Here is a 25,248-nt window from a genome sequence, read left to right as displayed (position 1 = left end):
GAGCAAAAGTAGGACAAGAACATAGAAGTTCTGCCTGATTACCCTGACCGTTCAAACAGAAGTGCACATGAGACGAACGCTGTCCTGATACAAGAGGACGTTATTGACCATTTCGGCCTCGTAACAGAAAAGTAATTTATAATGTCACGTATTTGCTTCAAAGTAAATAGTAAAATGATAGTGAAATAAAAATAGTGGTTTTTTTTTTACTACGATTGCTTACTGTAGGCCATTTCTTTGATGTATGTGATCAAAAGGCATAGATCACTGTGAAATAAGCTCTCTCAGTGGAGATGATGGTATGGATGGAACACAATGAGTCTATGGCCTATGTACTCAGCAATCTCTGCCTTTTTGATCACGGGTTAGAGACTGTGTGTGTTTGCATGCGTGTGTGTGTGCGTGTGTGTGAGAGAGAGAGAGAGAGAGAGAGAGAGAGTGAGTGTGTGAGCGTGTGTGCACGCGGCACGTGGCCGACGTCTTACCCTGTGGACTGTTATCGCTCTCTGTTCTCTCCAGCTCAAATGCTCTCTGCCCCCATTCCTCCTCTCTCTCATGTCTCACCCTCTCCAGCACTTCCTCCCGCATTTCTTGGCCCTCCCACGACACTTTGTGGGCCGGACTGTGCTCTGAGCGACAGGCCGATGCTGAAGGGAGGTTAGGTGCAACGCTACACACTGCGACGCCTCTCCTATTGGCTACAGCCCGGATATTAGACATGTCGGAGAGGAAGCTGCTCAACTGCCGAGACAGAAGAAAACAACAATGCACAAATCGTTCAAAACTTGAAACTCAATACATCAAACTGACGCTTTAAAACACAAGCATAAAAAAGCAGTATACACTTGTGACAGTTTTGAAAAATTTTATGTCTCGAGGCTTACAGGCAGGGGTCACGAGTTCAGCAAATACTGAGAGACAGAATTATGTATGTGCAGTAAATTCAGTTCAGTCTTTTCAAGGGATTTACATCCAATAACAAAATAAGGTATTACATCACCAGCTTTACCCTTTTTTATTTCTCAAATCTAATCTCACAATATAAAATTTTTAGCTGGCACCAGCTATCCCTTATTATATTTATCCTCTTTTATTGATCTTTGTTAGCCAAAGAAGCGCTCAAACACAAGAAATAGGAGACGAGACCATTTGATCAAACATCCGCCATGATTGACATATAGATATAAATTCTACTTTTAATGCTCTGAAAGCCCCAATAAATCCGATTCAGAGTAAATCATTCAGAGACACACAGCAGAGTTTCAGAGCTTTCTAGAACTTAAACTTCATCTTACTTTTCAGGTGGTTTTACAAAAATCATTTGATAATCATCATTTCTGATGAGATCCCTGCCCTGTAAAACCTACACACTGCTCCTTTAAATGCAGTTGCTGGTTTTGTTTAATCAGATGCTTTTTTGGGGGGGGGGGGGGGGGTATTTGGGACTAAAGAGCTGCTAGTTTTAAAATTGCTTTGTTTATGGTGTTTTGACAACTTTTTTGTAATTATATCAAATCTGCAACACTTTGACTTGTAATCAAAGATGCATTTTTTCCCAACTCTGACACAGTGCTCCCCCACGTTACCATGTGAGCTAAGTTTCGAATAGCAAACCCTGTCACTGTGACCTCACCTACCTTAATGACATATACAGCATGCAAGTATGTTTTTGTATCCCAGAATGCACTCCAAAATATCATATTTGATTTTCAGCATTGCTCAGTTCTATCAAATTATTTTCTTTTGATGTTAAGTGACGTTGTCATGACAAGGTCGTGTTCCCATCCACAGAAAAATTACTCTGAGTATTACATTACCCGGCTGCCTTCACTGGAAGTGGTCTTGTCACCGTCCCCGCTCCTCATGCACTGGTTGCCTGGTCCCCCTGGGAGAGGGGAGTGGGCAGTTGGGCGCACCATGACCTGGGGAGGACCCACAGCGGTGCCTCCGACATCACCGTAGGTGCTTGTGTTGGCGGGTGAACCTGATACACGCACGGCTTTGAACTCAATCCCTTCAACCCCCATGCCAGTCTTGTGTAGCATATAGCTAGTTTCTGTTGAAATAGCTGACACACCCATGATAGTCTGAGTCCCGGGGCCTGGAACGGAGTCTTTCCTGAATTTGATTTTTTTTCTAAAAATGACGAAGAGTATCAGCAGCAGAATGATGACGAAGGCAAGGACTCCAATTCCAATGATCTCTCCTGGTCCGACGTAAGAGAGGGGCTCCGCCTGGGAAACATGTCAAGAGAGGATTTCCATGTTTAGGATCACATTTCATGAAGCCAAAGTACAAAAAGAGTTTCCAGCTTGTTCAGAACAAAAATCATGCATGTTTTCTTTAATGTTAAAACTGCAGATTATCCATTTATAGAACATGCATCATGTGGCAGATGATGTTTCTTCCCTGATTCCTTTAAATGATCTCGGGAGACTTATGAAACCGTAGTAAATCTGCATATTTGGTAGTGAATTGCAAAAATACAGCTGACTGTCCACTGAGATATACTCTCTGGAACGTAAACTAGTCCACCATTGTTGTATATATTTTTTATTAAAGAATTTAGTGACAGTTTTCAGTGTGAAGTGAAGATTTTGTCATGTGGGGTCATATGCACGCCTGTCATTGTACAAGATTCATCATTTCTGGTTTCACAGGATAGAGAAAAGCATTAAATACACAGATCGGTCTTTTACAACACAATGGACAGATGGATTACTTCTTTACCGACATAAAAAACAACAAGGAAAACTAACATATCCGTTTTTGTTGTTGTTGTTTTTTGTTGTTTTTTGTGAAGGCTGCTAAATGGGTTTGTCAACTACGGTCTTCCCGGGAATAATGAAAGCACCTTCCTTCTCATAGAATGCACCATTAATTGAGCTTGCAGGCTTGAAGTGAGGTATGTGGTGTGAAACGAAAGTCAAGAGTGTAACCATTTCAAATGAAAATTGAATTTACCCATTACCACACTTTTATTCATCTGCTGCAGAGACAAAGATAGCAGCTCCAGGGAGGCGGCGGCACACTCAACATTCTAAACAGCTTTACTGAGTACGCTCCAATTAGTCCAATTAGGTGTGAGATGAATGCACAAAAAAAGTAATCATAAAGGGCAAGCATTTATTTGATGATTCACAAGTAAATAGTTTAACTATGGCCTCTCTAGAAATCTAGTTCCAGGTGTTGTCCAAACTTTACCTGTGTGTCATCCCCTGGCTCCCCAGGCGTCTGACCATCACAAAACTGACCCTCGTACCCTTCAGAGCAGTTGCAGTAGAACGATCCAAATGTGTTGACGCATTCTCTCCCGTTCCCACACCCGTTCTGGTCACACTCATTTACATCCTGATCACATCTGCGAAGGCAAAGAGAAACACAAAGATGATTTGTATCAAAGAGAAAGATAGAGAGAGAAAAAAAAAGATTAAAGCAAGACAGCCAGTTACAAAGAGAAAAAAGATAATAAATAATTTGGAGATCATCTTTTTCAGAGGGCCTTTTGCTAAATCAAGGGATTATCTTCACGGATGCCCTATTATATTCATTTTTATGGTTCTGATTTAAAGGAATACACTTCACTACGAAGCGTAATGCTTCTACACACACGTGTGAGCGCTCATCTTAGCTTGTCATTTCAAACACGATGCCCTGCTGTGAGGAAGATAGAAAAAAAACATGCATTTCTGTCCTCCATTTTTTTCTCTTTTTTGATGGGATTTGCAAAACACTGTACAAGAGTCAGTCTGATGCAAGAAGAAAAAATATTTCTGCGTACCATGGAATGGTTGTATAACTAAGTCCTGCTCTAAATAGTAAATACGTGATTAATACACTGGACTGGCTACATTAGCTATTCTTCTACTACTTATCATTATTTTTTTAAATCGTACTGTATAGAATAAATATCTTAAATCGGACAAATTGTGTTTTTATTGTATTCTGAATACTCAGATTCAGCTTTTCCTCATTTAAGATTTTTTTTGTAATACAACTTACTCTAAAGTAAAAATACAATACAGTTTATTTTGGTTTGATATTATTTATCATATACATGCAGAAAATAAAAAAATCAACTTCCTAGTTAATTACACTCAACAGCTTGCAGCTTAAATGAGTCACGGTTTATTTCTGTGATGATTTGCTCAATCTGCTTTTCATCTCCATCTTATTTATTATTAAGAGAAATCTAATTTATTCCAACTTCATCAAAAACATCTCTGTCAAAAGCATTACATATATATACATATAAATATATATATATATATATATATATATATATATATATACACACACACACACACACACACACACACACACACACACACACACACAGACACACATACAAAAACAGCCATCCAAGGACCATCGTCTCCTTTGAGAGGAAGCTGCTCTCTAGTGGCGACTCTAACAAAGCCCAACATAAGCCTAGACGTGATTTCAGAGGCAATTACTGTGATGTAATTAAGAAGGCAGCAGGAGAATGATTACAGTGTGTTTTTTAACCAAAATTATGCTGAATTAAATTAGAGACACCAATTCATCTCACATAATAATGCCTAAAAACAACACAGTGGGTGCTTGTATGCTAATGTGGGCTAAAGAGTGTGTTGTCTCTTTTTTTTTTTGAGTGGCTTCTTTCATTTTTGAGTTTGTGTGTGTGTGTGTGTGTGTGTGTGTGTGTGTGTGTGTGTGTGTGTGTGTGTGTGTGTGAATATGTATGTGTGTATGTGTGTGTGTGAGAGAGAGTGGAGATACTAATGTGTCTTCACAATCCTGATCCCACTGTCATTGTGTACACACAGTGTGAGCAGTGCACAGTGTTCGTCAGCACTGTTTTTTTTTTTTTTTTACATTAGTAATTAAGGCTTAAAAGCGGTTTTATCTTACATAACTCCTCTGAGTCCTCTGGGACAGACACAGAGGAATCCGCCGCCTACAGGCTTGCAGTCCCCACCATTCTGGCAGGGGTTTGGTGTGCAGGATGTCAGTTCAATTTCACAGCGCCCCCCAGTGAAGCCTGCGCTGCAACTGCACATGAAGCCTGTTAAAAAGGACATTGCAATCGTGGAGTCAGAAATCCTCTTAATGATGTGTGCTGGAAGCAAAGTACGGATTCATTACAAGTTGATCATCACCAGGGCACACAGATATGGAGAGAAAATACAATCATAATGGTCACGTTATAGAGCTATTAAGGTATGTGTTGATTTTAGTGGAATTTTGGAACCCTCAAATCGGTGTTCCAGTCTGCACTGATACTCCTACAACAGTTATACAAATGAACACATCACATCCGGGAAATAATGTTAATTTTTAAGACAAACCCGACATTTTCATTCACAGGAATTGTTTTTAAAGGCAAACATGATCATATCTGTGGATTAAAAATCTGAATTCATTCAGGTTGTGATGTGCATATTTGTACTGCTGCTTTGCATGTGATCATATTACTTGCTCTCTTAGTGTAGAATAAAACACACTTAATTCCAAAAATTAACAGACAAATCATTCTCCGAATTTGTTAAAACCTAATTTTTCATTTGAGGATCGTATAATACACACCGTGACCATTATGAGTCTCTACACAAAGAAAGACTACACAGAAGTAGACTGAGTATGTTTCATTTGACAACAGTGTTTTTAGGTTTTATGTGTAGAACAGGACCACACCCACACACATTCACACTGACATCTCCACACACCTCCAGAGGGCAGGCTGCTGCAGATGGCTCCGTTCAAGCAGGGCTGACTAACGCACGGATCAGGATAGAGCACGCAGCCCAGCTTGACCTCGCTCAGCCCGGCTATCTCAGCGTAACGGCTTCTCTTATTCTGGAGCGGCAGCTCATTGCCGTTCAGCATCAGTGAGCTGAGGCAGCCTTGGAAGCCGTCCTGAGCTCTTGGCGGGCCTCTCGCTCCACTGTCCCGGAGTCCTGGCCCTCCTTGGCTTCTCCCCGGCCCCGGGCTTGGTCTTTCACCTTGCCCGGTTGGTAGTTTTACTTGTGCCCCAAAGAAAAAGGATGAATCTGGGGCCACAGGCCAAAGGCGAACAGGGGCTCTGGCTGCGCGGCGGCGCTCCACATAGCTGTCATCAAGTGAAAGGAGGGTGTAGTTCCTAGTTAGCTCCAAGGCTACGGCGTGCCAGAGACCGTCGTTTATTGGTCTGCCAGAGATACCCATAATGCCAAGGGTGTTGTCACAGTCCAGCTGGAACCACAGTCGACCTCCTTCAATCTGCAGAGGATGAAAGGGAAATAAAAGCATTATGAAAAATATGCAATTAATGAAATCCAGAGCACCCTGGAGTGGAGAGCAGCAGTTAGACAAATGTGCTACCTTGAGCATGGTACAGGGGTTCACTCGAGTGAACATGATGACTCCTCTTCTCTGAAGGGTTCTGACCTTCAGGCTGAGCTTCATCTCGCCACTCTGACCGCTCTCCGTCACTCTGTACTTGATGTAACTGTTTCCAGAGAAACTCAGAGAGGTCTGACCTGCACATTCATATCATAAAGAGATACAAATGATTGAGGAGGGGGGTTCTACTGATAAATAACTAAAAAAAAACATGATGACGGGGGGGGGGGGGAATCGAGTGGTATACTCATCTATCTGGACCCAACAAACTATCCACACTTGAAGTGCGAGGAAAAATCATATCCTACCTTCACACTGGTCTCGTCTCTCAGGTTGACACTGGCAGACAGATGGAGCTGTAGGACCGGAGCGAACACACTGCATGTCTGCAGGACAGGACTGACCTTCACAAAGCTCTACAGGGGTGGGGCATATCCCTCCTGTTTCAAATGTGAGAAAATAATATACATTCAAAAACATGCCTGCAAATTAAATAATATAAATTCAGAATAAAGTATTTATGAATGTATGTACACATCTTTTAGTGCATGTAGGGATTTTTTTTTCAAAAGAACAATACATCTTTTTCATGATCAAAGGAAAATATCTCAAAATAGCATCTGTGTAGTTGAGTTAAATATTCCCATAATATATGTCTTTCTAAACAATATTAGGGATTGATATCAATACCTCCAAACTGCTCGACATTGGAAGTTAAATACACTGGGCCTCATTCAGGAAATGTTATCACAAACGAATTTGTTCCTGCATACAATTTTTTTTTTAAATCATCAACAGAAAAGAAGCAAGACCTGATGGATGTTTTTTCCTCTTTTCTCTGGACATCTATTGTTAACGTCTTGTAACATTCAGTATAAGTCAGTGCAAGACTGGTTGATTTCAAGATGTCAGGAGCAAGGCTTTCTTTCTGTGCATCTCTCAAGAGTGAGGCCCATCATAAGCCAGGCTTCGTTTCACACTCACCAGGACAGGAACAGATCTCTGCACGGCTGTATCTGGGTGCCATCAAGCTGACCCTCTCTGTGCTGTAGGTGACCAGTGAGCCCCCGTCCATCACCGGTATCTGTTCACACACTCTGTCCCCACAATCCAGCTCACCCGAGCAAGCACTGGTCACCACCACCGCCCCAGCGAGGACCCCTCGAATCTGCCCCCGCGATGCTGCTTCCTCCAGCTTCGCAGACATCTCTTTCTGAGAGTAGAAGCCGCCCATCCGTCCCCCGTCGGATGTCTCTGGCCTCTCTATAGTCAAAAGTAAGTCGATGTCAGACGTTCCCACCACCGGCTGTACGCTCAGTATGTGGAGGGGGTCCTGTTGTCCTGGTGACCACTTCCAACCAGCCAGTCCCCTCAAAATTAGTTTGATGTGGTTGAGGTAGCGACTAAGCAAGTCCTCCGGGGTCAGGGAGTTGAAACGTAAGGTCAGCGCACTACGCAGCAACACATCTGTCACCTGTTCAACCTGGACTGACACGTCAGCGATGACAGCGAAACGTCCGTCACTCACTGTAGCGTTCACCTGGTACCTATGAGAAGAAGTATCTACATAATGAACAAGTTCAAGTTATATTACGAGAAAGAGATAGAGAGAGAGAGAGGGAGGGAGGGAGAGAGAGAGAGAGAGAGAGAGAGAGAGAGAGTGTGTGTGTGTGTGTGTGTGTGTGTGTGTGTGTGTGTGTGTGTGTGTGTGTGTGTGTGTGTGTGTGTGTGTGTGCGTGTGTACTTGTGTGATTTATGTGATACCTGCCAGGTTCCAGGCCCGGCAGAGCCAAAATGCTGCCATCCTGTCTGTTGATCTTAAACATGCTCTTGGGTTGTGGCTTCTGGGTAAATGACAGCACATCATTGGGGTCACGGTCGGTGGCATAAATCCGACCAATTGGACCACCCTGGAAGGTGTCTGTTACCATAACAACGAAGATTTCCAAGGGAGAAACAGCAGGTTTGTACTGACTGTTCCCAATGACCCTCAGAAACACCCAGGAAGAGGAGGTGAGAGGGGGCTTACCGGAGTCACTTGCCTAAAAGGCCAAAACAAGATTATAGTGGCATATTTGAAATTCATATTGAAAATAACACATTTGAGGAACACAAGTGTATTTGAAAGTCTTGCTTGAAAAGTGGATACAACCTGGATTTCAAGGGTGAACTCTCTGGGGGCTTCAGGGCCAAACACACGATTGGATCTCAGTGTTCCAGTCTGGTCCAGGGAGAAGAAACTTCCCTCATTCCCAGAAATAATGCGAAACTCAAAAGGGGAACCATTTCTAGCGGAGTCTTTATCGCTGACAGACAGCTTCACCAGGGCCGTCCCGGCTGCTTGGTTTAGCTGGAAGCATGAAGACAACGGAGTTAAGATGATGCAACGGAAAAACAAAGATTCAGACACTCTTAAGATATTACCTGTATGACCACAGTGGAGTTGGCGGGGGTGAAGACAGGAGGGTTGTCATTGACATCAGAGATGTCAATGTTAACGGTGACAGTAGAGGACATGGCGGGAGAGCCGCTGTCGAACGCTTGCACTGACAAAGCATATCTGGATACCTAAAGTGAGCAGAGGTGAATATGAGTGCCATAGCATCTTTATGAATTCGCTACTGTGGCAAGCACTGAATGCTTGTATAATACCAGACTTCATTGACCTTCAGCAGACCTGCTATTTTCTCTTCTGGCTGTGCTCATGAAGCGGAAAATTACTGTCGATTGTTTATGAGATATTGTACTTAAAGGTGCATCCTTACTAGTTCTCTGTCGAGCCGTTTATTGACTTTGAGAAGTCCTGTCACAGGGTCAATCCAGAAGTGGTTGCTTCGGTCACCTTTCAGAATAGAGTAGGTGATTCGTCCATTCACTTGGCTGTCAAGATCCTCTGCTGAAACCTAGAATACACACGTGTAGAGAGAAAATGAAGCGCTGAGAGACAGAAGCAAGGGTGGAGAATAAAGTAAGTCAAAGTTACCCGTGTTATTGTCTTCCCGATAGCTGCGTTCTCGCTGACCAGAACATTGTAGACATCCTGGCTGAAAGCTGGAGCGTTGTCATTGACGTCCATGAGTTCAATTGTTACCATGGTAGCGGTGCTAAGAGGAGGGTTTCCGCTGTCCCAGGCTTCAACAGTCAGGTAGTAATCCTTACACACCTCAAAGTCCAAATCATCAGCCACTGAAATAGAGCCTAAAACATACAAAATCATGCACAGACAACTGCTCAGTGTTCAAGGCCTCAAACAGCATCCATGACCCTCCACTTACCCAGGATCCTCCACTTACCCAGGATCCTGTCAATGACGAACTTTCCTAACTCGTTGCCCGACCGAATTTTGTAAGTGATCTCAGCATTAGGTCCGATGTCGGCGCTGGTTGCCAACACTCTAAGCACCTCGGTTCCCACAGCAACGTCCTCTGGGACAGTCACAGAGTAGTCCCTCCTCTGGAAGACGGGAGCGTTATCATTCACATCCAGGACCAAGATGGTCAAATCAACCTGGTGGACACAGAAGAGAGAGTGACAGGACAACCGATCATTTCATCTGTCTGTGCTGCGTTCAGCTCAACAGATAATGGGTCCGTAAATGAGGAAATCAATTCAGTCTGTGACCACTAAAGCCTGAGAGACTGCTTCTAAGAAACTGGATAGAGATAAAGATGCGTGACGATACTGAGTCAGATAAATATTTTGGGTTTCTTCGCTTTTCTTATCCATTTTGTGGATATCTTGAAAAGACGGACGTTAACACAAAGCTGTGATGTTACAAAAATAAACACATATGCTGTCCACCTTGTTATTTTGATGAAAGTTGCAGCAATGGCTAGCTCAAATATCAATGAATGAAGAAGGCTTTTAAAACATGATTTTATTGCCATATTGAAAAGTGGTACTAAAAAAAACCTCCTTAAAGAGTGATGTGTCCCAGAAATGCACTATACAATAAGTGAATCTATTCTGTCTTCAAGTTAATATCGTTGTTAATATGTGTGTGTGTGTGTGTGTGTGTGTATATATATATATATATATATATAAAAAGAGAGAGAGAGGGAGAGAGAGAGAGAGAGAGAGCGAGTGAGTCTTTGCATCATAGAGAAGCCACATCTAGTTCTAGAATTCCAGCCATACTACTAGTTGAAGTATCTGTACTTTGCTATTACATCAAACTGTCGAAACATTAGAAGACTGCTTCTACAACAACTCTGTCCTGTTGTCTTACATTATAAATTATAATAACACCCGGCAATAACATCATAAACAGTGAATTTCTAAACAGAAACCTGGAACTTGCATTTTAGCCGAGAGCTACATATGAAGTCCCTTTGGTTTATTTAAGGTGATATTTATGGCTCGTTCTGGCTGCCTCAAAAGGGTCTAAAAAATAGAATAGTAGTGGGTGTAAGTGAGACAGCCTCTCTTTTCTGTGCTACCTCTGGAACTGTCACCTTCCCTTTCTTTCCTTTCCTGCCAATGCACAAATTGAGGAGCATTTATCTTGATTAAAATCTACAAAGTTCTTGATCTCATCGCTTCAGTATGAGATGGTATCATGATTTTATTTTATCTTTTTTATTTAGACATATGAACTACACATCTCCAGATCAATACCTAATCTCTTTTTTTTCCTACAGCCAATTAGCCATTAAATACTCACTCAATTATTCTCTTTAACTACTGAGGAAACTTTGCATGGCCTAAAATATAAATGTTTGTTTGTGTGGGTAGTTGAAAGAAATCACATGATTGCTATGTGTTTGCCTCATGGCCTATTAAAGACACAATTAAGATTGAATATGTGTCACTTGGACTTTTTACTTACCTGTGAGGATAGCGCCCCCTGTTGCCCAGCTTGGTCAGTGGCCTTGACACGAATCCTAAATGTGTCTCGGCTCTCTCTGTCCAGAGATCTCTCCAGAATTACAACCCCAGATACAGGATCAATAGAAAAGAAGCCACTGACTGAGTCCACCAGAGAATAAACCACCGAGCGGTTCAGACCTGGTGAGTACAGAAGGACACGTTCAACCTCATCCAAGACTTAATAGCATGAAGAAATGTTCTAACATCCTCCCACTGTACCTTCATCAGGGTCAGTGGCTTGGAGCCGGGTGAGCAAAGTGTTGGGGGCGGCATTCTCAAACACACTAGCCAGGTAATGAGAAGAGGAGAAGGAGGGGGCATTGTCATTCACATCTAACACCTTGAGAGAAATGTCAGAGCGGCAGAACAGCCCTCCTCCATCGGTTGCCTGGGCGATAAGTTTGTAGGTGGGCGTCATTTCTCTGTCCATCGCAGTAGCCGTACGCAGTTCACCTTAGGACACAAGACGGAACAAAAGAGAAGAGGAGTTCAGGGTAAAATTGACAACAACTGCATTGATTTAAAAAAAACCAAACAATTTATTTCTATGTACCAGTGTTTGCATCCATGTAGAAGTCCTCGACCCCGATGCCAAACAGTGAATATTGGATCTCAGCACTGGAGCCTGAGTCAGCATCTGTTGCGCCCACGGTCAGAATGCCCTTGTTAGTGGGAATGTCCTCAGGAAATGAGGCGCTATACACCGCCTGCAACAAGCCAACACACAAGCATACAGTCAAAAAAAAAAAAAAAGAATGAAAAAAAAGAACCAAACATCCATCCAACACATCACAAAACACATCTAACAATTCTGTGCTGTGTCCATTATCCCGCCTGATGGAACAAGCACAACAGGGTGAAGTGCCCCTTTTTTTTTTTGCCGCTGCTTCCACTCCTGCCAGTAACTGCATCTACAAATGAACTCTGCGACCTCACTATTTCACCAAACACAGACCGGCACAATTGGAAAGCTACTGAAGTATGCCCGGAGCATAAAACAGCACTTACCACACTGCTGCTTTTTCTATACCACATCAGTTACTCTGACGCAAAAGCATTTAGAGCTGCTCAGTTCATTCAACAGAAGATTAGTCAGTTAATCAAATATACTAAACAATCTTTGGTTGGAGCTTTGTAAAGGTGTGTATGTGTGTGTGTGTGAGGGTGCTACTTTGTTCTGTTTCACATCATTATAAACAGATTTTTTTTTTTTCATCAGACAAAACACCAGATACATTTACAAAGGGACTATTTTAACAGACAACTCACTGCTGCTATCTAAGTCGCTTACACTGGGGCTTCATGTCTTACTCAGGACTCTTCACCAGACGGGGATCAAACCACCAACACTACACTTGCAGGACAACCCAGCCCCCACGCGACCCTTAACAGGAATAAGTGGAAGACAATGGATGGATGGATGGATGGATGGATGGATAGAATAACAGATCTGCAGTCAAATAATAAAATATTTCTTTCTCACAATTCATGTTCTTTAAGGCCAAAAGTACACAAGTTGACAGTGCAGGTATTGAGCCACTGGACGAGACCACCTGATTAGGTCTAGAACTATTGCTGCTACACAAAACTACCTCAAACGCTAGTGTTACTGGAACTACTTCTACTAGGATGCTAAAATGAAAACTTGTACTACAAATGGATGCAGAAGTCACACATTTTTCTTGGTCTTGTTACTACAATGGGCACTTCTTCCATGACTACTTATAGTAAAATTAAAAATGCATGAGAAGAATGTGTTAACAACACAATCATAGTACCACATCTGACTGTTATTGCCTTTTGATACATGTGATGCTCCTATCCTCTAATGTTAGAGAATCATTTTGTAATTTCAGGCCTGACTTGTTTGAGAACACAGTGGGGGTGGTGGGGGGAATGAGGACATGAAGATTATTGATCTAAAAGAGAATTAGTAAGAGTCTCCAAACACAATAAAAGTTTTTAAACTAATTATCTAAAGCCTGCAGAATGAGAGAGTATCACTAAACAAGAAATGGACATTCCCAGAAGAGTCTAATTATCTTCCCTTTTCACAGGTTTCCTCCTCGCGGATCAGTTTTTGGCGAAGTATTAGGTTATCAGATAACCGACAGATCCAGAGCCAGCAAAGATGAAACTTTGTTGCCTAACAACTTTGTCTGCCGTATTAAGAAACAAGAAGCTGTCCTCGCTCATAGCGAGTCAGCAAAGACTGTGCTGTCCGTTGCCTGGCAACCAACCGTACATCAGTGAGTGAACCTTCCTCATGGAGCTACAGGTGAGTCTGCTTCCAGTCACAACATCAGCTCAAACCTGGCTCAGCGTCCCCATCCAGTCAGCGTTCAGATGAATTCATTTTCTCCATATGCTCCAATTCCCTTTTTCTCTTACATTTCTTGTTCATATTCTATGTATCCGTGCATTTCTGTAATAATTTGCTAGCTGCTTATCCATGTTTCATTGCAGAATTATGTGATCCCATTGACTGAGAATTCATGATTTGGGGTTTTGAGACCTATTAATTCCATCTTCTGAATGTATTCTAAAATTGACTGGCACACAGTAGTCCATAAACTTCTGCTCACACTACAACTGACACTAATAAGAATGAGCAGTACAAGCTAACATTACAAAGCAAGGAGCTCTTAACCATGAGTATTTTCATGTGTGTCCATATGCTTCATTTGTTAACTTGGCAGAGGTAATGAGTAATTGTTTCGTTTATTAAGTTTAATGCTAATGTTAAAAAGACGCCTCAAATATAAGCATAGTTACAGCTTTTGCATGAAGAGTTTGTCAGAACACTGATATAGTTCAATATATTTGCCACAAAATTCAATAAATAACCTTTTCAATTAAACTAAATCCATAGGCTAGAAATCATCCCTCCATAGTTGCCCCCTCTGCTTTGTGTTTACATTGGACCCCTTTTTTTTCCATGTACCTGGTTGCAGATGGGACTGTTGTCATTGGCGTCCATGACGGTCACTTCCACTGCAGTGCGAGCAACATACAGACCGTCACTGGCTGTGATGTTGAGCAGGTACCAGTCCTGCTGCTCCCGATCCAAGAGTCCACTCACATACACCTTCCACTCCCCCTGCACAAGGGCCAGGCCAAACACTCCCCGCGGGTTTCCCCCTTGAAGCAGCACAGATGCAGACAGCGAACAAATGATTTGTAACAGGCTGGCTAAGAAACTGCGAGTATTTTTCCATTCATATCCAAAGAAATGATGCAGATACCCTTTGGAGCGATCAATAAACATCTATCATCATAGTGTAAACTAGGAGGGTGGTTAAGAAGATATGGCCTTTTAAAGTCGAAAAATATGACCTTTTATTACAAAGCTTCTATTAGGCCAATCAGTAGCTTAAATGCCAGAACAGAAGACCAAAATAAATCATCCTGAGTCATTGTTGGATAAAGATATGAGAATGGAATATATAAAGCAAGCCAGTGGGAGACAGAGAGAGAAAGAGAGAGACAGCGAGAGAGGGGGAGAGAGAGAGGGACAGATGGACAGAGAGAGAGAGAGAGAGGCTTCAGAGTGCTTGTTCAATACATCTCATAAAAAAGGAGACCATGAAAAGTTATGAGGGTCTGTACAAAAGCTACAGCGGTGCTGTAAATCTTTCTGTTCCGAATTAATTTGAATGTTTCTTGCAAAGGAGATGCAAAAAAAAAAAAAAAAAAAAAAAACAGACTAAATCTTACCATTTGTCTAATTTCAAGTCTACATTACACTGCAAAAAATAAGAGAAGATAAAATACATGAAATAAACACTGAATTTGCAACAACATAATTTAGTTTGAATCAATTAAGCTTAATTTAGTTTTACGCGTAACAAGTCGAACATCTACAAATGAAAAATGTTTTCAGTCTCTGACTATATTCAAGTCCCTACAGTACATCTCACTAAAATGCTCCTGGTGAAAAATAATGAGATACTTTAATTAAACTGGACAAATATACTATGATATTCAGATTTTTTTGCACTAGGAGCTTTCACTCTGTGCAAGGTGGACTTTTAATTCACATTTTTGGATTAAATATATTGCTATATTCAAATGTACACAATATTTTATTCCTCTCGATCTTTCCTTTTTTTGGAGTGGTTAAAAAAACAGCTTTACTTTCCTTTAGCATGTTTAATTTTAAAATGAAGGGTAAATTAAAAACTAAAAGTTGGGTCATGTTTGACATTTGAGTGAAAATTAATTTCAAATTTGACCTTTAATACCAGCAGCCCCATTAGGCCAAAATCTAATTGGTATGCAGCCCTCGTGCTGTTCAACAACACGATTCTCTCACCAGTGATGTAGAAGTTGACGAGGCGGTTTTGATCTGTGCCATCTCGGTCTCTAGTTTTTAGAGTCGCTACGACTTCACCAAGGGGATCGCTCTCCTTTACTGCACCCCGGTAGAGCTCCCTCTCAAACCACGGCGGGTTGTCATTAACATCTGACACAGTGATGGTTACCACTGCGGTGGAGGACAGAGACTCTAACTCCCCCAGATCAGAAGCAACCACTTCAAAGCTGTAGCTGGAGCAGGCCTCGTGGTCCATCTGACTCACTGTGGTGATCCAGCCTGTCTTACTGTCGATAGCAAAGAAAGAGCCGGTAGAGATGGGGCTGCTGAAGGGGCGGGTGCCCTTGGTCAGGTCCAGGTTGTAGGTGAGCAGAGGCCCCAGGCTGTAGGTGACCTGTGATTAAGACATGTTCAAACATCTGTAAAATGATGAACAGAACTGCTGTACTGATTAAGTTAGACGAATAAAGTTGCAATCGTTACACACTTGTCCATTGGAGCCCCAGTCTGGATCAAGAGCACGCACTTGGACCACTCTTGTCCCTACTGGCATCCCCTCCATCACGGTTGCCACGTAGTTGTTGGTCTCAAACACCGGGTTGTTGTCGTTCACATCTAAAACCTGCAAACATGACAGCTCAACTGTAATCAGACCGATATGATAATGGCCTGATCGTTTCGTCTTTGTGTTTAACTGTGTGACTAACCTTGACCTCCAGGTCCACGGTGGAAATGGACTCAATCAGGTCTCTTCTTGTCGTTGCTGCCACCTTGAAGCGGTAGATGCTGACCTGTTCGTAGTCCAGAGGCTTGACGAGACGGATCAGACCAGTGTCCCTCTCCACCAGGAAGGTCCCTCCTTGGTTGCTGTCAACTGTCTCTCCTCCGACTGCAGTGAAGAAGCCGCTCTGCCCAGGGCCCATGTACACAGACCCCAGAGCTGTTCCCACCACCGTGTCCTCTGGGATGGTGAAGGAGTACTGAGGCTGGCTGAAGGAAGGGACATACGCATCTGGAGGGACGACGTGGATGAACGCCGACACCAAGGAATGCTTAGGTGGCGAACCGCAGTCGCTGGCTTTGACAAAGAAGGACAGCACGGTCCCCTGGAGGTGGTCCACGTTACTCTTCGTCATCATCCAACCGCTGTCCGCCTCCACCTGAGCGATCACAATTTCATTTAGTTGGAAGCGCTGAGAGGTCCTGTTCTAGCCTGTTATTTCATTTCCAGGCAAGATTTATTATTCTTCTCTCCCCACAATGTCATTTGATCTGATTTAGTGCAATAACATCACAATTAACCGTCTCCAAAATCAACTAACTTCCAAATGCTTCTTTTTTAATGCTACCAAAACAACAGTTTGTCATATTTTACCAAATAACAACTGCTTGGCAATCTTTTTTTTATTATATAACAGGATAATGTTCGCAGGTTTTCATTGAGAAATTACACATTATTCTTGTTTTTATTGCTTTATAATCATTTTTGTCAGTTTTCATAGATCCCACATTGTGTTCATCCTTTCATATCCAGTAAAACTGCTCCAACTCAAGACCAAATGATACAATCTAGTAGATGTGTATCGATTCTTTTTTTGTTATTATAGTACACAATGGCATAATCTGATCAGGTAAATGTCCTTTTTTGAAAACTGTTGTGTGCACATTGCCTCTTGGGAATAGAAAGGAATCATATTTTGTTGTAAGATTCCCTTAAAAGAGCCCAAGGGTTGGCCTGGTCCTATCCTTACTACAACCTTTATAGAATCCATCTACACAGAGCCAAAGATCATTTACAGATTTATTTTAGGTGGGATTTCTTTTTAGGTAAAACATATCGCCCTGCATCCAAGAGATTAAGGCACTTTTGGCATTAGTTTAAGGTTAATTTAAAGTAAAAATTACAAACAGACGGATGTGTATACAGTAAGTGTGCTGTTAACAGATGGCTGCTAATCCACTGAAATTATCAAATGGTATCAATTTAAAATATTTCTTAATAGCAAATCAAGCTTATAGCAAAAATACTGAGTTGTAATTATGTTTACTCATTCAAATACATCTGTTGCAGCCTAAGTGAAGCCGAACGGAGGGATTCACTCTCTATTTTTTCCAAATTGAACTGAATTGAGTTTTTTTTTTCCAGAGACAGCATGCAGTGGAAATATGAATACATTAGGTACAGTAGTGTGCTGACCTCCAGAACATCAACCAGTGACAGGCGTGCCTCGCTGTAAAGGGAGTAGATGATCCTTCCATTAGCCCCTGCGTCCAGGTCAGTGGCCTGGATTTGTGTGACCAGGGAACCTTTGCCAACATTTGCTTTGATGCTCATACGGTACTCCACTGCCCTAAATCGAGGGGCGTTGTCATTCTCATCAGCAAGAACCACTCGCACTGTGCAAAACGATGCACGCCCTGTAAAAAACAGCGGCTGTATCAAATATATCTTAATGCTTGGACTGTCAAGCTGTACGTGAAGCTCTTACTGAGCAGGATATACAGTATATAGTAAGAATACTGAGTAACTGCTGCACTGTAAGTCATCCTTTAACTAAATGCTCGATCCAATGCATATGTAATGGGATTAAATATTCATGAAACTCCAGTAGTATTAGATCTTATTATATGAAAGCAATCTAAGGTCCATTCCAAAGATTTGTTTTAGTCTTACATCCATTGATTTGAAGATGGCTTTTGTCAGTGAATCAATTTACAGTCAATCAGTGCTAGAGATATTACCTCCACCATCCAGGGCCATGACAGTCAGCACCATGTCCTTGTTCTGAGGGTTCTCTCTGTCTAGCTTCTGGACAGTTGATATGACTCCATCTGCATCGATGGTGAACTGAGATTTGCCCAAATCGTTGATGAAGGAATAGGTGATCTGTCCAAAAAGCCCAGAGTCTTCATCTGTTGCACGAACCTGCAGGGAGGAAATAACTAGTCACAGGAAGGACCTGCTGTAAGGTCAAGCATGTATTTTTCTGCTAATGGCGAGGTGAATTTACCTGAATGACCATTGTCCCCGCAGGGGCGTTTTCCTGCACCTCAGCCAAGTAGAACCTCTGGCTGAATACTGGGCTGTACAAGTTAGCTCCAAGGACTCTTATAATCACCTGCAAAATCACCAAGCTGCTTTTGTTGTTGATGACATCACGATCATCATTTGTCATACGCACTCACATCGACATGCATGCAGACGAGCAATATGACATTCAAGCTTGCTAGCATGTGGTCTGTGATACGAGCTGCACATCAGCTGCTCCTGGAGGTTCACTGTGTTCACATCATACCAGAAGAAGAAGAAGAAGAAGGGGAAGCGATATGTCACTGCTAAACACGGAGCATTGAGATTTGATGTGGTACAGCAAAAAAAAAGCAAAATCCTCCATGACCCATTTGTTATCACCACTGAAAGACAGATGTGAACACTTTTTTTTCCAGTTGGCAGCTCATCCTCATTTGATATGACATGAATACACATTAACCTCTGACTACACCAGCTGAGCAGCTCAGTGGCGGAAAACTGCATTCACACTGGACAGCTGTGGATATTAGTTAGCTGAAGCGAGGGGCTGCTAAAGAAGGTCACTGGTCTCTTTGTGTGTGTAAACTCTACAAAGGTTTTTAAAAAAAAGACAGAGCAGAAGACGGCAACTGTTGTTTTACCTGTGCAGTGTTGGTGAAGACGCCGTCTGACACGGACACGTTGAGGTGATATGAGAGTTTCATGCCTTGTCTCCTCTTGTTGGATAACCTGAGCACCCCTGTATCTGCGTCCATCATAAAGGTCATCCTCTCATTCCCAGAGAGAATACTGTACCTGAGCGCAAAAACAAAACTATGTTGGACAACTTCATTCTACTCAGAAGCTGTAAAAATAAGGCCAAATAAAATTGAAAATGCATCAGGGAAAAAAAATTGCCTGGTGAGGCATTGTACACTGAACAAAAAAAGAAATTCAACACTTTGGATTAATACATTTTATATATATGTGTATAAAATGTTACCCCCCCAAAAAAACAACATAAAATCAACAAGAAGCAACCAAATGAAGACGCTTTCACCTAAAAATGTCTTCAGGAATACTTGCATCACTTAACCAACGAGAGACTGAAGGAGTTCACAGTTTCCCTTTCAACAGTGTGTGTGAACCACCATTTGCCCGAGAGCTTATTTTCTGAAATAATTCAAAATCCATTGTAGAAAATCTCATTGGAGGTCATCTGAGGAAATGAACTTCGAAGCAAACTTCTGATTGGCCTATAAAATCCGGCCATCCCTGCAGCATTCTATCACGCTCCTTGCATTGTGACAAATCTGGGGCCCTGATAGTGGCCCATCATCAGGGCAACATTCATGGTAGTGAGTGATCATGGCTTTTAAAAAGCATCTGGACAATCTAGTATCTGTGAAAGAGATGGATTATTTTAGCATGGAAAAGGTGACATAAATACATCAGTGGCAACCTTTGAGAGAAATAATATCTTTCAACAAAAGTGGAAAACATTTGAGCGATCCCTTAAACAGTGAAAATGTAGGTGTTGCATTTCTTTTTTTGTTCAGTGTAATTTTTTGGGGGGAAAAAAAAGTTAGATTTTCTCACCTCAGCCTATATGCGTCACAGATGTCAGCATCCGATGCCTGAACACAAGTCACAAAGTGTCCTCGGGGAGCCAGCTCACTGACAATGGCCTCATACACTGCTTGGCTAAAATTAGGTGGGTTGTCGTTTGTGTCTGTAACAGTCACAGTGACACTAACATCGCTGCTGAGGGCAGGGTCTCCACTGTCCGTCCCTCTGACAATGAAGTTGTAGCGCTGGATGAGCTCATAGTCCAACAGGCGTGCCGTGAATACCAGTCCGCTGTTACTGTCAATCTGGAAGTAGTCGGTACTGTTGTAGATGTCAGAAAGGATTTGGTAGCTTACCACGGAGTTCTTCTCTGAGTCTTGGTCCTGGGCAAAGACCTACAGGGAGATTAACATTAAAGTTTCCACAGTCTCATGCAATATTCATGATAAAGTACTGCTTTGTGTTCCCCTGACATACTAGCGCTACAGTACCCACACTGAGTCCTCATGAAAAACAGTAAATAAACTTTACTTACTGTAAATAAACTTTATTTACTATTTTTCACTTGTAGAAACACGAGAGAGAAACGATAGCTCTATTTAGTAAAGCTATCATTTCTACAAGTGTCTGTATACAAAAGCATTGAAAACACAAAAGTTGCCAATAACCTTCGATATTTATCAATTTTAAAAGCAGGCAGGGAAAGCAAACTCGTTATGACTCAAGAAAAATAAAGGGTACTTGATATGTTGGGGACTATATATATATAAATAATCAATCTTATATATGTCAAGTATGAAGATGCAGTTAATTCATGATTTGAAACACAAGTGGCCAACAAAATGTATTAGGAATGACTTCTTTTGTAGTAAATATTACTGCCATATCAAACAGCTAAGCGCAAGTCAAAGTGTAATTGGAAGGAGCGCACACGCTTTTGGCTGAGATCCTTCCTCTGTGCGACCAGATGAATGCTAATGAATTTAGCACAATGACTGGTAGTTAATGAGTAGGTAGCGTTATCAGTCAAAAGCTATCAAACTGATAGTTCAGGATCCTGGTTTGTCCAGAAGGAATCCTCCTCATTGTCACCTACTGCTGTTTTTGTGGTTGTTTTTACATTCTGCATTAAATCACTGCACCTGGTCAATAAAGTAGTCCCACCGTCCGAGTCAAAACTGACGATATCTCCTAATTTTAAATTATGTCGTAGCCAGTGTTATACACAACCTCTTGTTATATTAATGCAGACAACTGTTTTGCAGGAATGAATATTTATGTCACACTGCCCATCCATTACCAGTCTTTGTGCTAAGCTAACTGGCAGTCAGCTGACCTCTGAGGGCCTCAGCTTCATACAGGTCACACAGAGGGAAGAATGGTAACTCTAAGTTTTGTCCAGCTCTGGGGAGGATGGCAAATGAGCTTATTTTCCAAAAAGTTACTGTGTTCCTCTGAGGCATGAGGATGAGCATTCATTTGTTCCAATGATATCATATTACGTTATTATTCATTCATGTAGTCTAATGAGGCCAGTGCCCTTTTTTATGAATGGATCATCTTATCAAGTATTTCTTTTATTTTTGTGTGTGTGTGCATGTGTTTTTGAATATACCAGTGCACCTCATGATTATGTTTTGTTTAAGAACTGTCTTGATTCTCAGTGCAAGGATAGCACTAGTCTATTATTCACTGAAGGTCAAGAGATTCCACTGGGAAATTTCTAGGAAAATATCACTCCATCTACTCATAAATAAATAATTTTGCATCTAATACTATCCAGCAACACTGCTGAAATGAAGTGCAAACTGTCACATAGCAAGCGTACACACTGGGCAGTCTCAGTAAAGTCACACACACACCTGTAACACACTCGTTCCGATCATGGAGTTCTCAGCCAGCACGGTGGAGTATGATGTGTTCTGGAACAACGGTGGGTTGTCATTCACATCAAGCACCACAATGTCCACATCCACCTCCGACTTGGCCCCTGTCAGTGTGTCCGTAGCTTTGACCGTTAACCGGTAATACTGCACGGTCTCATAGTCTAACGGGTAAATCACACTGATGATTCCAGTTTCAAAGCCGATGTCAAACTGGAGTGATGGGTCTCCATCAGTGATGGTGAAGATGATACTCTGACCTTCCGGGCTGGTGGCATTAATACTCAGCAGAGGAACAGAGACAGCAACATCTTCTCTAACAGTGACACCATAGAAGGGTTTGTCAAACACTGGCATGGCCTTATTCACAATGGTAATAGGCAGCTCCACCTCGCTGGTCAGAGAAGGGTAGCCACGGTCAGCGGCCACGATGACAACCTTGTACTCTGCGTTAGATAAGTCCACCTCAAAGGCCCTCTTCAACGTCAGCTCACCCGTCACAGCATTCATCTGCACGATACAAACAAGCATGAGGATGAATCACAAGATCATTTATGAAATCAACTCAACTTCGTCAAGAGCATGAAAGTGGTTTCTCTCACCTGAAAGTTCCTGTGAGGTTGTTTAAGGCTGTAAGTCACTTCTCCGTTAAGACCATAGTCTCGGTCAGTGGAGGAGACCCTGAAAATAGCTGATGCCGGTTCTGCTTCTACCTGCACTGCAGCGTAGTATGGAAGGTCCACAAACTCTGGGGCATTGTCGTTCATGTCCTCCACCTAAATTAAAGACAGTAAGCTAACTGAGCCATGCAGCAAGTAAACGCCAAAGTAAACACTTTGGTGGGGACTGAAAAATCAGCATCAAAGATTTGTGTCACACTACAGGGATTATGTAAAATAACAAATACTGTATATAGAAAATGCAGCTTCACAAGTATAAACCCTCACTAACATCTCAGCTTTCAACCCAAATTTCTCTTTGAAGCCACTGAAATGCTGAAACACTGAAAATCAAGGCACCGTGTTTATTAGAGCTGCACTCCAATATAAAATCTAGGATCAAAAGAAAAAACAAAACTCCACAAAAGAGGAAAAAAAATGTCTAGATAGCACATTTAGGGTTTGGAGAACTTTAAACTTTTTCAGAAGAGCAAATATAAAGTAATGTAAGGGTTCGCACCGATCCTCGGGGATCCATTTGGTTTGTTTTTTTAAATGTTTGAGAGAGCACAGTTCATCTATTCGTTCATTTTTGAGTTAAGTTTAAGTTGCAGCTTTAACTGTAGGTTTTTGCTGATGTTCTAGTCCCTTTTTCATACATCTTGCTAATCTTCATGTCATTTCAAGGCATTTTTTTCATGTTTGTGAAAGTTATCAACTACTAATGTGGGGGGATTACACAAAAATATATTTTTTATTATATTTATAACGTTACAATTATAAACAAAAAAATAATAAAAGGCAGTGTTTTCATTATAGCTTTTGAGGGTCAGATTAATAATAGTGGATTAGATTTCTAGTGCTAAAACGCTAGAGAAAGGCTTTTGAATACATCCTCAACCAACAAAGGGCCCCCAGTTTAATAAAAAGGTCAAATAAAATCCCTGAAGTGGGGAATATTGCTGCAAGTGTATGACAGAAGACAGCGGAAGATGGGGAGAAATGAATGTGTTGCTTTATAAAGAAAAGAAAATGTTACGTGCTTAAAAACAAATATTCACCTGCACTTGTACAATCACCCTGGCAACCCTCATTACTTCATCTTCTCTGCTGACCTCCACCACCAGCATATAACTCGCCTTCTCCTCTCGGTCAAAGGGCACACCGGTGGTGAGCACCACTCCACAGGTCGGCCGAATGGTGAAACGTCCACCAGGGTTCAGCAGAGAGTACTTCAGCGGCTCGTTCAGGTGATGGCCGACTGTGTTGACTACAGTCAACACGGTAACATTGGATATGTTCTCTTGAATGAAAGCGGAGTAGACTGGCAAGGTGAACGAAAGCCCGCTGTCCATAGCTTCCCTGACAAGCACTGTGACCAACGCCATGCTGGAGAAACGTCCATCCCATACCTTCAAATGACAAAATCGAAATCGAGGTTTAAGAGTACATTCTGGGATGGAGCTGAATCAGATGATCAGACGATGCAATGCTGGGTCTTAAAAACAACAATGCAAGCCTGGAGCTGAGAGGAACAACAGGCCTTGGTGCTGCTCTGCCGTTGACCCTGTGCACTGACCTCATTGTTATGTAAGCCAGTAGTCATCCACATGTGACATTTCCAAACTAGAGATGGCACAAATGTAAAATCTATTCACGTGTCAAGTTTGCTGATGAGCACAATTTAACCAACCTTTACATTGAAGCGATAGCGATCTTTATTGAGGTTCTGATTGATGACAGTCACGACGCCACTGCTGCGCTCCACAGAGAAGTGCTCCATGTTGCTGTCTACCAGAGAATAGATTAGCCGGGGGGTGATGGACTTGTCAGGGTTCAGGTCAGGGTAAGAGGTCATATCAGGGTCAAAAGCTTCAACCCTAAGGACCTCAACTCCCACGTAGGTTGGAAGAAGGAGGACCGTCTCATACATGTCCTGGGAGAACTTTGGCGGTGAGTCATTGATATTGATCACCTGTGACAGAGAAAATTACAGACGGAATCAAAAGTGGGTTCGTGATGATCTGTGAGGCTGGGGAAGACAGCAGGGTCGTAGATAATTTACTGACCTTTATAAACACTTCTGCTGGGCTGTCAGCACTCTTTGGAGGCTGACCACTGTCTCTAACATGAACCCTGAAGACAAACTCAGAGAAGGTCTCATAGTCCAGACTGGCAATCGTTCTAAAATACAAACAAACAAGAAAAAAAACCCATATTTTTTCTGAATATAATCTGCCCAGAAATGTTGACATAAATCTGTCTGTAAGAAGGTGAATGTTTATTTCTGTATATCACCTACCTGATTGATCCAGTCCCAGAGTCCACGCTGAAAAACATGCGAGCGGTCTCCTCTATGATCTGGAACACTAACAGAGCGTTGTGATTGCGGTCACTATCTGTCGCCTGGATGACAAGAGGGTTACCATCTTCTCCCAGAACAACACTGTTGACTGGAGCCGCCTCACTGATGGCGCCCGCATACCTGCCAAGATAAGAAAAGACGCAGCTCCAGCAGAAGAACTCACTCTAGACGGATGACAGGTTGCCAGAGTCATCGCGACTCAACATTAACTCCAA

General features: G+C 42.1%; 1 protein-coding gene across 1 annotated transcript in view; it reads right to left on the bottom strand.

Moving 5' to 3' along the window:
* The window catches only part of fat3b (FAT atypical cadherin 3b), a 71,002-nt gene that overhangs the window by 13,819 nt on the left and 31,935 nt on the right, over positions 1-25,248 (bottom strand). The window contains exons 17-48 of the mRNA XM_086226248.1: positions 24,971-25,153; positions 24,738-24,852; positions 24,362-24,643; positions 23,730-24,080; positions 22,612-22,785; positions 21,989-22,519; positions 20,157-20,521; positions 19,220-19,373; positions 18,559-18,666; positions 18,290-18,473; positions 17,745-17,965; positions 16,255-16,707; positions 16,035-16,169; positions 15,548-15,941; positions 14,177-14,373; positions 11,786-11,939; positions 11,452-11,685; positions 11,192-11,370; positions 9,657-9,870; positions 9,347-9,561; positions 9,129-9,266; positions 8,788-8,931; positions 8,516-8,713; positions 8,128-8,405; positions 7,348-7,910; positions 6,672-6,803; positions 6,343-6,500; positions 5,709-6,240; positions 4,894-5,047; positions 3,205-3,361; positions 1,818-2,234; positions 486-741 (exon numbers count right to left, since the gene is read on the bottom strand). Coding sequence (XP_086082374.1) covers positions 486-741; positions 1,818-2,234; positions 3,205-3,361; positions 4,894-5,047; positions 5,709-6,240; positions 6,343-6,500; positions 6,672-6,803; positions 7,348-7,910; positions 8,128-8,405; positions 8,516-8,713; positions 8,788-8,931; positions 9,129-9,266; positions 9,347-9,561; positions 9,657-9,870; positions 11,192-11,370; positions 11,452-11,685; positions 11,786-11,939; positions 14,177-14,373; positions 15,548-15,941; positions 16,035-16,169; positions 16,255-16,707; positions 17,745-17,965; positions 18,290-18,473; positions 18,559-18,666; positions 19,220-19,373; positions 20,157-20,521; positions 21,989-22,519; positions 22,612-22,785; positions 23,730-24,080; positions 24,362-24,643; positions 24,738-24,852; positions 24,971-25,153 — 7,970 coding nt within the window. The remainder of the gene's footprint in view (positions 1-485; positions 742-1,817; positions 2,235-3,204; positions 3,362-4,893; positions 5,048-5,708; positions 6,241-6,342; positions 6,501-6,671; positions 6,804-7,347; positions 7,911-8,127; positions 8,406-8,515; positions 8,714-8,787; positions 8,932-9,128; positions 9,267-9,346; positions 9,562-9,656; positions 9,871-11,191; positions 11,371-11,451; positions 11,686-11,785; positions 11,940-14,176; positions 14,374-15,547; positions 15,942-16,034; positions 16,170-16,254; positions 16,708-17,744; positions 17,966-18,289; positions 18,474-18,558; positions 18,667-19,219; positions 19,374-20,156; positions 20,522-21,988; positions 22,520-22,611; positions 22,786-23,729; positions 24,081-24,361; positions 24,644-24,737; positions 24,853-24,970; positions 25,154-25,248) is intronic.

The sequence above is a fragment of the Aulostomus chinensis genome, chromosome 15 (assembly GCF_037954235.1).
Source record: "Aulostomus chinensis isolate RoL2024-O1b breed Wild chromosome 15, RoL_Achi_v1.0, whole genome shotgun sequence".
Taxonomy (NCBI): Eukaryota; Metazoa; Chordata; class Actinopteri; order Syngnathiformes; family Aulostomidae; genus Aulostomus; species Aulostomus chinensis.
The sequence above is the reverse complement of the archived record's forward strand: the minus strand, read 5'-3'. Positions and strand labels throughout refer to the sequence as shown.